The sequence below is a fragment of the Myotis davidii genome, unplaced genomic scaffold, assembly GCF_000327345.1.
Source record: "Myotis davidii unplaced genomic scaffold, ASM32734v1 scaffold2368, whole genome shotgun sequence".
In the NCBI taxonomy this organism is placed as follows: Eukaryota; Metazoa; Chordata; class Mammalia; order Chiroptera; family Vespertilionidae; genus Myotis; species Myotis davidii.
The window spans coordinates 38,463-53,721 of record NW_006298784.1 but is presented as its reverse complement, the minus strand read 5'-3'; the positions used below and the strand labels follow the sequence as shown (position 1 = coordinate 53,721).

General features: G+C 39.2%; 1 protein-coding gene across 2 annotated transcripts; it reads right to left on the bottom strand.

Annotated features, from left to right (window-relative positions):
* Positions 1 to 2,363: 2,363 nt before the first annotated feature.
* On the bottom strand, positions 2,364 to 12,973 carry CLEC6A (C-type lectin domain family 6 member A). Of its 2 annotated transcripts, none has more exons than XM_015570955.1 (6): positions 12,834 to 12,973; positions 12,078 to 12,170; positions 10,524 to 10,625; positions 5,638 to 5,789; positions 3,894 to 4,009; positions 2,364 to 2,519 (listed from the first exon to the last, which is right to left on the bottom strand). In XM_015570955.1, the coding sequence occupies exons 1-6, from the start codon at positions 12,865 to 12,867 to the stop codon at positions 2,375 to 2,377; spliced, it is 642 nt and encodes a 213-aa protein (XP_015426441.1). In that variant the 5' UTR covers positions 12,868 to 12,973; the 3' UTR covers positions 2,364 to 2,374. The 2 variants fall into 2 exon arrangements, with proteins under 2 accessions (XP_015426441.1, XP_015426442.1); XM_015570956.1 differs by having other exon boundaries at positions 12,840 to 12,973.
* Positions 12,974 to 15,259: the final 2,286 nt, after the last annotated feature.

Genomic DNA, 15,259 nt, shown 5'->3' with positions numbered 1-15,259 from the left:
TATGGTTTCTCTGTCCTTTTTCATGTTGTTGAATTTCTTGCTAAGTTCTTTGAGCATCCTTATCACCATTGTTTGGTGCCTAGTAGGTGGTGCCTTTTTATTTAGTTCTTTTTATGGAGATTTCTCCTATTCTTTTATTTGACAACTGTTTCTTTGTCTCCACATTTTTTATTCTTCCCCGTGTTTGTTTCTATGTATTAAGTAGAGATTCTATGTCTCTCAGACTTAGTATAGTGACCTTGTGTAGTAGGTGTCCTGTAGGGCCCATTGGTACAGCCTCCCTATTCACTTGAGCTGGGCACACCAGGTGTGCTTCTCTGTGGGTTGTGTGCACTGTCCTGTTGCACTTGAGCCTTGATTTCTCTTGGAGTCACTGGGAATGATTGACCCCCACGCTGATCAGTTGTGAGGACTGGCTGTGACTACATCAGTGGAGCTGCTATGCAGGAGCCAATTCTATGGAGCAAGACTTGCTTCAGTGGGGCTTTGGTTTTCACTCAGTCTGCCCCCTGAATGTGTCCCTTTTGGATCTGAGAAGTTGCAATATGGATGGTCCCACTCTGACCACTGGGTACACTGGCACTTAGATCTCTAAGGAGGTGCTAATTTAGCCTCTGCCTGAGGCTACCCAGCAGGAGCTACGGAGAGATCTTCAGATTCCTCTTCTTTGTTTGGGGTTTGGAGGTGCCCCAATGAGGCCCAGCTGTGAAGCAATACAAGCTGCTGTGGGGCCTTAGGCTTTCCTTTGGAAGTTCTCGGTCTCTCTGACCCAGCTTCAGTTTGTTAGGTAATTTTCAGATTGCAGAGGGCCAAGCCTTTCATATGCAAAAGCCTCTCCCCACAGCTTGGGTGGGGCGGGACCTCAGGGAATCAACAGGGTGAGTGAACAGCTATGACTGATCCTCAGTCCTACCCTAAGAGGTCCCGCGTCTCAGTGTCCCGGTAATCGCTACAAACACCTCTGAGAGAAAGCTGCCCTCGATTTCTGACCAATGCCAGACAATCCAGTTCCTCCCCATATGAGTCTGGGTCCCCAGAGACTCACCCAGAACTGGGGTTCAGAGCAGTCAGGAGCTTGAGACTCCCTCCCAATTGAAAAAGACAACCGTGTCCTCAGTTGCCTGCCCTGTCCGCATGCGCCTCCGTACCCCTGCACTTTACTTCCGTACCTCCTCTGAGTCTCAGTGTGCTTTTCTCCTCCCTTCTAGTTGTAGAATTTCCACTCAGCCAGCCTTCCTGTGGTTCTGGATGATGTCCGTTTTGTCTTTTAGTTGTATTTTTGAAGTGGTTGTGCAAGGCAGCAATTTCCGGTGTTTACCTATGCCGCCATCTTGGTTTCTCTCTCTCGTTGATGCTTGTAACTCTCTCTCCCTCTCTCAAATCAATACAAATAAAATAAAATAAAATAAAATAAATTAAAATAAAATAAAATGCCAAAAAAAAGGATAGCCCTCAGTTATTTTCATCTTGAGCTTGTCATGCCTTTGGGTAATCCACTTCTGTACTATATCAGTTTGGTCTATGTGACCAATGGACTGCACCAGAAGTTAAAGTGTTTGATTTCTGAGGCCAGATCATAAAAGTGCTACTTTCACTTGCTCTCTTGGAGTACTTCCTCTGCGGAAAGCCAATTATCATCTCGTGAGAACACTCAAGAAACTCTATGGAGAGTTCCCTATGGTGAGGATGGGAGGCCTTCTCACAAAAACCAGTACCAAGTTGCCAGCCATGTGAGTAAGACTTCGAGGAAGTAGACCCTTCAGCTCTTGCCAGGCTTCCACATGATGGCAGTCGCAGTTACTTATTTGACCAAAAGAATTTCTCTATAGAGTCTTGAGGAAAGTCCTTCTTAATTTTCAATAGTTACCTCATTATGAGTCTTTGGATCGACAAAATAGTACCATCTCTTGCCCAAGGAATGAATGTGAAAAGAAGTATGAAGAAAGTAAAGAATGCATAACAAATTTTTTAAAATGGAAGAGTTCACTCTATTTTAGTGGAAAAGAAGAAACTATAAAAGGGATGACTGAAGGAAGTAAGGCATCTGGATATTTCCATAAACCTCTATGACAGAGGTTCTCAACCTGTGGGTCGCGACCCCTTTAATGGTCGAATGACCCTTTCACAGGGGTCGCCTAAGACCATCCTGCATATCAGATATTTACATTATGATTCATAACAGTAGCAACATTACAGTCATGAAGTAGCAAGGAAAATAATTTTATGGTTGGGTCACAACATGAGGAACTGTATTTAAAGTGCCAGAAGGTTGAGAACCACTGCTCTATGATAAGAATTACACATAAATTACAAGAGGAAATTGTCATTTTAAGATAGGTCTCCATTTTAAATGTGACAATGAATAAAGTTCCAATCATAGATAAAGCTTATTCATCTCACATATTGAATTTCTTTTAGAATCACAGAAAACATCATTCCAGCCCCATCCTCTAGGATTCCAGAAAACTACTGAAGCACATTCCTCTGCAGAAAAATTGGGCTCACCCTCGTGCCATGATCCGAAGAGAAACAAAGGATAAAAACACGTCAGTGAATGCACAGTGATTAATTAGAAAGTATATAGAGTTGGGGTTTGAAGAGAATGGGGTTCAGGGTGAAAGAACACTCCAATGATTGCTCTCCTCTTCTCATACTGCCCTCCTCAAAACCCCCAAGTGTAAACACACACTTTTATAATTGCTTCTCTAACATTTCCCTGGCAAATTTTTATGTAATAGAGTAAACTTGACCTTGTCCCAAAAATCTGATCTTCACTTTTTTCTCTATAAAGAGCCCTTATCCTGATCTGGGTTGTTAAACAATTCGTGTCTTGGTAGCATAATGAAGAGGTTGCCTCCTTAATTTGTGTACTCTTATCACCTTCCTAAATACCTGTATTCTCATGGAGCTTGAGTCTGGTCATAAGAAGTTACCCTGCCTACAAGGATACAATCTGTAGTAAGGGTGGCAAGGTTTGGATGGGGGTGGGAGGGTAGGACTTTGTTTTTGGAATTAAGAGACATGGTTTTCTCCTGACTCATTTTGATCTTAAGCAAATAATTTATTCTCTTCAGGTATTTGATTCTTCACCTATAAAAATAGGAATCATAGTCAGGTCCCCAAATAGCTTATAAAAGTATGTGAACATCACATGCAATAATGTATAATTAAATTCTGGATTTATTTCAAAGCCACAAATAAATAGTATTATTATATAATCATCCCCTTAGAGTTGAACACAGTTCTCACACATGTATTTTAAGTCTTATTAATTGAAGTAAAGTGTAATTGAAGTGTCTACACGAGTTTAGAGGTAGCAAATGGTAATGAATAAGAGAACCATCTTTGGAGTTAGACATGGAGTTGAGGCCCTCTTTCTCATCTTATTTCTTATTGACTTCAGGGAAGTTAATTCACTTTCATCAGTAAAATTTCTAAAAAAGTTTTCATAAAGTTTAAGTGTGACAATACATGCATTTAATAATTGTGCATGTAAGAACTTAATAATTGTTAGAATCTGTTATCATCAATATAATTATCAGTATTAGCATTAACAGTCACTGCCAACAAAATTGCCCTACATTTTTATGCCTTACTTCCTTCAGTCATCCCTCTTATAGTTTCTTCTTTTCCACTAATAATAGGGTGAACTCTTCCATTTTTAAAAATTTGTTATGCATTCTTTACTTTTTTCATACTTCTTTTTACACACATTCCTTGGGCAAGAGATGGTACTATTTTGTCTATCCAAAGACTCATAATGAGGTAACTATTGAAAATTAAAATTAGGTACTATTTTGTTTCTCTCCTCCTCTAAGTAGTAATTCTCTAGTAGTTAATTACTTTGTTATGTAAACAAAGCCCATGGTTCATTAATGTGAGTCTGTACTCACCTGACATTTTCTGTGTAAGGTGTCTGATCAATCCATTGCCAATTGCCATTCCCTTGTGGATCTGAGAGTCCCAGAAAATAAGAAAGTGATTCATTCAGCTGCTGAACAATGAAATTCTGCATAAAGAAAAAGAAGCCATAGACTGAAATTCCCAAATTGAATAGAGTAAGAGTTCTTTAGAGCTCTAGAGAGAAAATAAAATGCCAGCTGTGAGGAACAGTGTCAAGACAGCTCATTGGACAACAGAACAGGCCCAATGCAGCGGTTGCTGGGACTCAGAGAGGCAGAGCCCCTGGGGACAGGACTGAGAGCCACCATAACTGCTCTCTCCGGCCCACCCTGTTGATCCTGTGCGACCCGCCCCGCCCAAGCCCTGCACAGAGGCATTTGCCGGATAGCCTCAGGCAAAGGCTAGATTAGCACCTCCCTAGAGGACAGAAGTTCTCTCACTGCAGACACAGCTGATTCTCACAGCCACTTGGCCTGGAGGTCAAATCCCCCCTAGTATTAGCTACAACAATGAAGGCTTAACTACAACAAGACTGCGCACAAAGACCACTAGGGGGTGCACCAAGAAAGCATAACAAAATGCGGAGACCGAACAGGCCCAAAACATCAATATCATTACAGGAAGGAGGGAGTTATAACTCATGAATTTCCATCGCAAATTTTTTTTTTTTTCACCAAGTGGCAGAATTCTTTTAAAATGTATGTCAATTTTTGCCCTTTCAACCATTTTTAAAATTGTATACGTTCAGATGTATTCTAGCCTATTTCTCATTGTTTATCAATGAAATTGCATTTGAGTTATCAAAATTCAAATTTGTTTCTCTCCTCCCCTAAGTAGTAATTCTCTAGTAATTAATTACTTTTAAAAGTTAAACATAAAGGAGTGCTTATTATATTTATAACAGTAGTGATGACTTCTTAAAAAAATGATTAGTCTCATTTTTCCATCTGGGCCTCGTATCATCTTTTTAATCTATTAGAATTGTTTTCTGGTTGAGATAAGGTGCAATTAATTTTGAATTCAGTTTTTTAAATCTATCTTTATTGTTGAAAGTATTACAGATGTCCCCCTTTTTCCCCCATTGACTCCCCTCCTCCCCACCCTCACCTCCTCCCCAGGTCTTCACCAGCACTATTGTGTGTGTCTATGGGTTATGCAAATATGCATATAAATTCTTTGGTTAATCTCTCCCACTCCCCCTCCTTCCCTCTGAGAATCATCAGTCTGTTGCATGCTTCCTTATCTCTAGGTCTATTTTCTTTGTCAGTTTATTTTGTTCATTAGATTCCATTTATAAGTGAGATTGTGTGATATTTGCCTTTCTCTGACTGGCTTATTTCAGTTAGCATAATACTCTCCAGGTCCCTCCATGCTGTCTCAAAGGGTAAGAAATCCTTCTTTTTTACAGCTGCATAGTATACCATGGTATATATGACACCATGTAAATGTACACAGCTTTTTTACCCACTCATCTACTGATGGGCACTTGGGCTGTTTCAGATCTTAGCTATTGTAAATTGCACTTCTATGAACATAGAGGTGCACAAATTCGTTCTGACTGGTGTTTCAAGTTTCTTAGGATATATTCCTAGAATTGTAGAGATCTTTTTACAACAATGTTAATATAGTTAACTATTGAAATGTACACTTAAAAACAGCTAAGATGATAACTTTTATTTTTAATTAAATTTACTTTATTCAAATGAAAATGAAAAATAAAGAAAACAAAAGTACCTGCTCTGCTTTTGTGTTGAGTACCACCAAATGAGCCCCCATCCGAAAACAGTTCTGCTCACTCTTAGACCAAAAATTACTTTCTTTAGAAATGAAGTAGCAGCTGGAACCAAAAGATTTCCAAGTACTTGGGCAACATCCCCAGACTTTTTCTATGTTGAATGAAATAGAAGAGTGAGTGCAAGATGAGACAAATAAGATCAAAGAGGTAAATTCCATATATGTGAAATCTGAGGTTATTTTCTAGAGATGGGCTTCTTAAGTCATGTATTTATTGTTCCCTAAATTATATAATTTGGGGCCATAGGGCTGCTTTTAAATAAATATTTTTTCACATTAAGTCCTCAGTATTTACCAAGGTTTACCTACAGAATTTATCTGGAATTTTTGCCAAAAAATCACTATAAAATTTTTTCTGTTCTTTATATCCCTTATACATTAGATGCACCAAGATCTATCAGGGTTACAAATTACTAATAAAGGTGTATCTCAAATGCCAATTCTATTTAATAATCTTGGGCAAGCCACAAGTCTCAAGTCTCAAGTTTTTAAAATGGAAATGATAATTATTCACAGGGTGATTATGAAAATTAGAATTATGCCTTATTCGAATTCTGACTCCACCATTTATTATGTATGCCTTTGGGCAAATTATATAACCTCCTTGAGCTTTAGTTATTTTGTCTTTAAAGTGTAAATAAAAACAGTCAGTACCAAACCCAAGGGGAAACTTAATCACATAATATGTGCAAAGCACTTTAAAAGATGCTTAACATTTTCTAACTCTCTGTCCCTCTCCCTTCCTCTCTGTAAAAAAATCAATAAAATATAAAAGATGCTTAACATGGAATAATTGCTCATAAATATTACCTATTACTAATTTTTACACAGCATCAAACTTATGAGTTTTAAAAATTATCACTTCTCTCTCCTTTCCCCTTAGAAATACCAATTTGCCATTATCCTAGAATTAAAAATTTCTAGCTAACCAATACAGATCCACTGACATGTTTTGATCATATATGTATATTCACATGTTTATATACAATTTTAGCACATATATATGTATACCTGAATAATAGGTTGTTTTGATTTGTTGAATTTTAAATCTCTTTAAAAGTATAATATATGTGGTCTTCTTGGCTTCATTTTTTAATTCCACATTGCTAAGATTCATTCATGTTGTTATATATAGCTCTATATTATTCATTTTAAATATTATTGCATTAAAATTTACATATGAAATGATGAGAAACAATCTATAGAATTATTCTTCCTTTTATAATATTATAATATGAATAAAATAAACAGACCATATCTATATCATTTTACTATTATCCTCTTTTGGAAATTTATCTTAATTATGCTTTCTGTTCACTATTAAATACTAGAGGCCCGGTGCACAAAATTCGTGCATGGGTGGGGTCCCTTGGCCTGGACAGCGATCAGGGCCAATCAGGTTCCCTGCCTCTCCACCTCCTCTTTCGCTTGCTGCCTGTGTCTGCCACCACCAACTCCCGGGGCCCAGCCCTGATTGAGTGATCGGGAACTGCCGGCTGGGGGGAGGGGCCAACAGCCACCGAGGCAGGTGGGCAGTGGGCTGATAGGTGCCTGCCAGTTTGGGGGAGAGTAGGGGGGGAGGGACCCAGGAGGTTGGCTGCCGGCCCCAAGGAGGGAGCTGGCCCTCGGCCCCCCTGGGAAAGGGGCCACATCCACTGCCACCCACCCCAGGTTCTCCAGCCCAGCTCAGGGGCCTGCCAGCCGATGGGAGGGACTGGGAGGTTGGCTGGCAGGCTCCTGCATTGAGCATCTGCCTCCTGGTGGTCAGTGCACATCATAGCAACCAGTAGTTTCATTGTTAACAGTTGCTTAGGCTCTTATATACATAGATTGTTTTTCATAATACTCTTTAAAGTATGTATTAACAACATGTTAATTTAACATGTCTAATTAACTGGACTGTTTTGATGGTGAGAATTGCCTTTGTCAGTTATGTATGGAAGCATTTTACATATGTTAAATATGCTAAATCTCCAGCTCCAAGGTTGACAAAATTATTTAAAGCTGTGATGAAAGGAAGCATTTGTCAAAAAGATATATGAGCATTAATAATGTTGTATTTTTCCAATTTTGCTTTGTAATTATGAAAAGAAGTGTACTTAATAGTCATTTGATAACACTTATCTTCTTTTTGGTGTAATTCTCAGAAATTAAGAAAGTGAATCACTATTGACTGAGAAGAATACAAATCTTTTGTAAATTATTCTATTTATTATCTACACTAATGAAATTTAAACATGCAAATTGATGTCACTCTGCTATGCCCACCAGCCAATCAGAAAGACTATGCAAATTAACCCAACAAAGATGGTGGTTAATTTGCATACACAGGTGCAGAGCAAAGACTGAAGGCTCCGGCCGAGTGAAGACTGAAGAGGCTTGGCTTCTCCACTGCAGTTGCCTTGCTGTGGCCACAGCAGAGAAGCCAAGCCTTGAGGCCAAGCCGCTATGGCCGGACCAAAGGCCTGGGTCCTGGGTCCCAGAGGAAAACCAGTGCCAGCAGCCAGGGGAAGGAAGGCCTATTGCGCAAAACTTTGTGCACTGGGCTTCTAGTTCTTTATATTTAACAACATTGAAAAATTACCTAATCAAATTCTCAGTGAACAGATTATTATAAATAATTTTTGATACTAGATCCCTATATGTTTTTAGCAAAAAACTATGCCCTAGCTGGTTTGGCTCACTGGATAGAGCGTCAGCCTTGGGACTGAAGGATCCCGGGTTTGATTCCAGTCAAAGGCATGTACCTTGGTTGCAGGCACATCCCCAGTAGGGGGTGTGCAAGAGGAAGCTGATCGATGCTTCTCTCTCATCAATGTTTCTACCTCTCTATCCCTCTCCCTTCCTCTCTGTAAAAAATCAATAAAATATATTTTTTAAAAAAAACACTAAAAAAATTGGGTGCCATTCTAACCGAACACTTTCTATTCTATCAATTTATTTAGATAAGTAAGATTTATCATATTGTGTCACTAAAGTGAAAAATAACAAAGGAGTTGATGTTGAATTCTACCTCACTCTAGTAGTAATATTATTCAATAGTAAGTATAACTGATTGCATTTTTTAAAGTCCATGTGTCTCCTTAAAATACTAGAGGCCCAGTGCACAAAATTCATGTACAGGTAGGGTTCTTAGGCCTGGCTGGCAATCAGGGCTGATCAAGGCCTTCTGGGTGCTGGCCGGGGCCTCCTCCCTTCCCTGGCTGCTCGTTGCTGGCCGGGCCTTCCTTTGTTCTATGCCACCCCCTGGTGGTCAGTACACGTCATAATGAGTAATAGAACTCTCAGTGTCCTGGTTGAACTCTCACAGGGACACTTTGCATATTAGCCTCTTATATATATACTAGAGGCCCAGTGCACAAAAATTTGTGCACTCGGGGGTAGGAAGTCCCTCAGCCTGGCCTGTGCCCTCTCGCAGTCTGGGACCCCTCAAGGAATGACCACCTGCTGGCTTAGGCCCGCTCCCCGGGGGATTGGGCCTAAGATGGCAATAAGACATCCCTCTGGCAGCCCGGCAGCCCTCGGGGGATGTCCACTTGACAGCAGGGAGCAGACCTAAGCAGGATCGAGCCTAAACCAGCAGTCAGACATCCCTCTTGCAATCCAGGAATGCTGGCTCCTAACCACTCCTCTCGTGAGAGAGTAAAGAAAACTATTACTCACCACCCATGTACCATATTTCTAGCAAATATTTAAAAAAGGAAAAATTCCAACATCTCATAAAAATAGAAAGAAACTTTAGTCCTCTCTTTTGTTCTCAGGGATTTTTCCATAAAGGCAAAGGAGTGCATACTAAGAATCTGACATCTATTGGTATTTCTTCACTTGGAAAGAATACGGCCATAAAAACCACTACGAACATGCATTTTGCCTTTCTTTGGCATTTCTTACTGGACATAGTGCAAGGCAGACCGTGATTTTGAATTCAACTCTCTTAACCGTCGACATACGAAGGTGCCAGCACCACATTTTAAAGTGAGGACAACCTCTTCCTGAGCCATGTTTCACCAACCAAATTGAGCAGCAATAAAGCTGACACTTGGAATTAAGATGGGTGTTCTTAACTAGGAACCTTAGGTAACAAAAATAAATTTTATCCAAATGTTAAGGGTAAGGATAATTTTAAACCAAAACTTTTATGAAGAATTTCCAGGGTTGGCTTGAGCAAATTGCATGGTGCATGTTAATAACACTTATTGATCTCAAGAAGTCTGGACAAGGGCAAATCTAGAGCGTGAGAGGAGCATGTAAGTTTAGAGATATCCTTTAAAAAAAATTTTTTTTTTTATTGATTTCAGAGAGGAAGGGGGAAGGAGAAAGAGGAATAGAAACATCAATTAGTTACCTCCTGCACCTGCCCCAACCAGGGCTCGGGCCAGGGAGGAGCCATTAATAGAGAGGTACATGCCCTTGACCTGAACTGAACCGGGACATTTCAGTCTACAGGCCGACTCTCTATCCACTGAGCCAAACCAGCTAGGGTGAGATATGCATTTTTTAAAAATAGAATAAACCAATCTTGAGCTCACCCCTGACCTCTCTTTCTCTGAGAAAAGAGAAAGTCTGGTTAAGAATTGCAACACCTGCCCTGACCAGTTTGGCTCAATGGATAGAGCGTCGGCCTGCGGACTGAAGGGTCCCGGGTTCGATTCCGGTCAGGGGCATGTACCTTGGTTGCGGGCACATCCCCAGTGGGGAGTGTGCAGGAGGCGGCTGATCAATGTTTCTCTCTCATTGATATTTCTAGCTCTCTATCCCTCTCCCTTTCTCTCTGTAAAAAATCAATAAAATATATTTAAAAAAAAAAAAGAATTGCAACACCTTACCTGTCACCCTTGTCCCTTCATTGAAGCAGGTTAGGCTTGGATGATATGTATGTAATTCAGACAGCCTTCTGACAGTTTTTGTATATGTAATATGATACGTCGCTGTGGAGGAAGAGGGAGGATTAGTATCCACCGATTCTTTTGCTACAAAACCTTGTGCTCTATAAATCTGTGCCAAGCAGGCTTTCCTCCAACCTAACCATTTCCTTCTCTCTATTCAAACTCAGTAAAGACTGTGTTCAATTACTGCTTGCCTCTATTCATTTGTTTGTGTATAAGCCTGTACTTTTTTGTTGTTGCTCTTTCCCCATTGAAATTTAAGTTCTATATTGTAGGACAGAGATTCTCTTTCTACATATATTAATGCCAAACACCTAGAGTAGAGACTGTCAAAAATAATCCATACCTATCCGTTGATATACTGACTGACTGCTTCTTCTTAATTTTCATAATCATGAAGCAAGAATGCAGATTATTTTTACATTTTCCAAAAGTTCTGACTGTTAGTAGCTACAGATAAACATATGAGGTAAATAGAAACCAATGGGAGCCTTTAAACATTTAGAAACAGTTTAAATGTCTCAAATAAACATTACCTTTTATGTTCAAGGATGTGCACAGGGAGAAAGACCTGTTCTCTCTTGGGTCCTGAATTGATTCTTCACTCATTTCTGTGTTAGCCTGCTACTACTAAAGCTCACTACTTTCCCACCAGTCTCCTAGCCTATGCCTTGGGGTCCTTAATATCTGCTTCCTCTTGATTAATAAAATAACTGTTCTTAAACGCGCTTCCTCTTGCACTTGACCATGAAAAATGAAACAGATTCTAACTTTTTGATAATTATTTTTATTTGTGTTTTAGTAAAGACCAAGACATTTACTTGTATCTTGAGGGAACATCAAACATGGCCCATCTGGCATATGAAATCACTTTCACTTCCTTCCAGACTATTTCATAACTATTTTAATCGCCTTAGCAGAGAATGGAGAACAAAATTGTAGATTAGAGAGAACAAAGTGTTGAAGCTTTCTCACAAAATGTACTTGAAATATTTATTTGGAAGCAAATGGAACAGAAAAGAAATATTTTATTCCCTTACATCCTCAATATTTCATTTGAATATTTATTCTCCTTATATTAGAAAAGACTCTCAAAGAGAAAAATCAAAGAAGCTATTCTAAAATATTATGATTATAAAAGCAATTAGAGTTGCATTCTCAACAGTGAGCTTTTGTGGGTAGAGAATATGTGATCACTAGTGAACCATGTAGTGAAAAATGATGTCTTTGACTACAATTAACATCCATCCATATGAGAGGTCATGATTGAGAATATACTAATAAAACCAGGTGAAATATATCTAGAAGCAGAATCAATTATCAAAATATGAAGAAAAGGGAGAAAAGAGAGGGAGGGAAAGGAGGAGAAAGAGGAAGAGGAGGAGGGGAAATCAACAAAAGCATTGCATTCCAATTAACAGTTGACATATTAATAGTGTATAGAACATGACAGGGAAAGAAATCACAAGACTGTCACCTCAGTAAAGAACTTACCCACACAACTCACGATGAAACAAGCACTGAGGAATGCTATGGAAACCACAGCAACAGACCAGATCTTCACAGGGGACCACCATACTGGCCTTACTGTCAGAGAGGCAAGACAAATGCAGTTACCATGGAGCCAAGAAGCCAGAGTTCCTAAGAAACTTAGAACAATGAAGAAAATAGGTGAAGAATCTCATATTAATTAAAAACCTAAAAGAAGGAGAGAGCTTAAAAACTCCCACAGATGGTGATGGAAGGAGACTTAACTTTGGGTGGTAAACACACAATATAATATACAGATGATGTATTGTAGAATTGTATACCTGAAACTGACATAATTTTATTAACCAATGTCAACCCAATAAATTCAATAAAATGTTTAAATAAAGAAACTCTCTCAGAATAAATAACCAGGTAGTAGCTCTGAAGTCCTAAACAGTTGAGGAAAAAGTCATCCTCAATCAACTGTATTTTCTACTTTCCTTTTCTTTCTTCTTAAATATTATATTCACCATGGATTCCCATCTTTCTTAATCCATCACTTTTGTCTCCTCCTTCTCATACCACTGTATTAATATTTGTTTACTCATTCTAACAAGTACATCTGGCTCTGAGGAATTAGTCTTTCTTCTAACTTCTCTTGATTGCTATGGTAGTCCAATCTGTATCCCTCCAATCTGTTCATTGTCTGTCTCTTCTCTCCAGATAACTCACCATCTCATACACTTCTTTCTCTCTGGAATTAAGAAAAAGAATGCTCACCTCTACCTTGAGGTTGCCCTTGTTGTACCATCATGTGGGCTTCCTGTGTTCAGAAGGCCCAGGAGCCTCTTGTGTGTCTTTTTCTCTGAAAATGTTACCCAGAGCTTTGGCTTTATTCAAATAGGTCAGAGATGAGACAAACAACTAAACACTCTGATGAGGCTAAGAGACTTCCAGTATAAAGTATCCCTCAAAAGAAGAAGTTGCGGTTTAGACAAAAAAATAAAAAGAAACTCCACCTTAAAAAAAAAAAAAAAAAAAAAAAAGAAACTCCACCAGGATAAATAACCAAATGGCTAAATAAACTTCAGTCTTTTAGTTTAGACTAAAGTTTCCTGTGATTTTAAAATATCATGAAAAATAAGAGGAAATTGAGAAACACATCTGAAACAGCTCATGAAAACTTTGACAAGAATGTTGAGATCACTCGTTCAGTTTCTGACATGAAATTTCTCCCCCTGATTCCTACTTATTCTGGCATGCAAAATAGAAAATTTTATATACCCTAAAAGAAATTTATTAAATTAATTAAGTGTATGCCTAATTAATTTAAGTGCTCCCTAGCCAATCTTTACATTGGATTTTATATAAGGCTTAATCCATGTGTTGAACAGTGTCCTAGGAAGTGAGCAAAAGTCTGATTGAATAGATATGGCTTAAAAATATGTTAATATTTTTACTTAAAGATCCATGGACATTGTTCAGGAATGTGATTGTAAAATAGAAGGTTCTGGAATTTATCTACAAAAGTAATTGAACATTCTTAATGAATCCAGACTGGTACTGAACAAAGATTAGTAATGTCTTTTTTTATATATTGATTTGAGAGAGAGAGGGAATGAGGGACAGAGAGAGAAGAGAGAGAGAGGGAGGGATCAATTTGTTGTTCCACTTACTTATGCATTCATTGGTTGATTCTTGTATGTGTCCTGACTGGGAATCGAAACCACAACTTTGGCATATTGGGACAATGCTCTAACCAACTCAGCCAGGGCTAGAGTAATCCTATATAACAAAGCCCTAATATGCAAATAGACCAAACGGCAGAAGGACCAGCAGAACGACTGGTCTCCATGATGTGCACTGACCACCAGGGAGCAGACGGGTGGTGCCAGGCCCCCAGCCAAGGCAGGTGCGGGGTGGGGGGGGAGGAGGGGGACGACTCCCGATCGCCCCACCTGCCATTCACCCCACAGATGGCCCTGATCACTGGCCAGTCCTAGGGACCTTGCCCTATATATTGGGCGTAGTCTCTTAGATTTAAAAATTAAAACCTGGCAAGGCTACTCTAACATGAAAAAATAGGGTGATGCAGCAATGACATGCATGAACTCTGGCTTGAACATTTTGTGCTCAGCCCTGATTCTGACACTTATGACTATGTGACAAAGCCAATTATGTAACTTCTCTCTGCTTCAGGTTTTCCACCCATAAGATGGGGAAGTGGTACTACTACCTGAGATGGATCATGTTATGTACTACTTTTTATAATCAGGGCAAAAAAAATGTAGCTGCCCATACAACAGCAAGATGCCTTTCACCTGTATGAAAATATGGTCACTGGTGCATGCAGTGTCCCGGATTGTGAGAAGTATGTGCGACTGCTGGTTTAGGCCTAACTTCCCCCAAGGGGTCCCAGATGGCAAGAGGATGCAAGCCAGGCTGGGGGACACCTAATCCCCCAATCTTGCCCCCCACAAATTTCGTGTACCAGACCTCTAGTATCTTATAATCTCTCTGATTAGGTAAGGAAAAGCTTGATGTAGTATAACATTAGAGGCAGGCTCAGTGGATAGAGCATCAAGGAATTCATGAATTCCTTGTCATTTCTCAAGGGCTTGAGGATCCCTCCTTCTTAAGATAAAGTCTCTGGAATACATCAACATCAAAAATACCTCCACATTCTCAAATGAGAATCTTGAATACAAGAAAAATCTACTATGGATAAATGAATATTAAACTCAACAAGCTTTTTACGTAGATAGTTACGGCTAATCATGAACTAGACACTGAGGACTGATTTAAAAACCCAGAAAATTGTCCCCAAGTTGGTTTGAGATGCAACAGGTCATCCATAAAGGGAGAAGAAGAAGTGATTATAAAATATTGCAATCTGTTTCCAGTTCCCCTCAAAGATGAAAAAGTACAACCCGCAGATTGAGTCACTTGTTGTTCCAAGAAAAAGAAAACATTCTCCTTAGCTATACACAGAAAAATCAAGTTAAAGACCTCTTTGCTTCCTTGATCATCTCCAATATAGGCTCTCCTAATCACATAATTGTCTTAGCCTTTGGCAACCCTGCGTTCCATTATCTTTGCTTTTTTCCATTCCTCTGTTCCATATACATTTCTATATTGCTACTGGTAAACCTTTGAATGGTAGTAGCAAAGTCATAAAGAAGCAATACACCAAATAAAACAAAAAT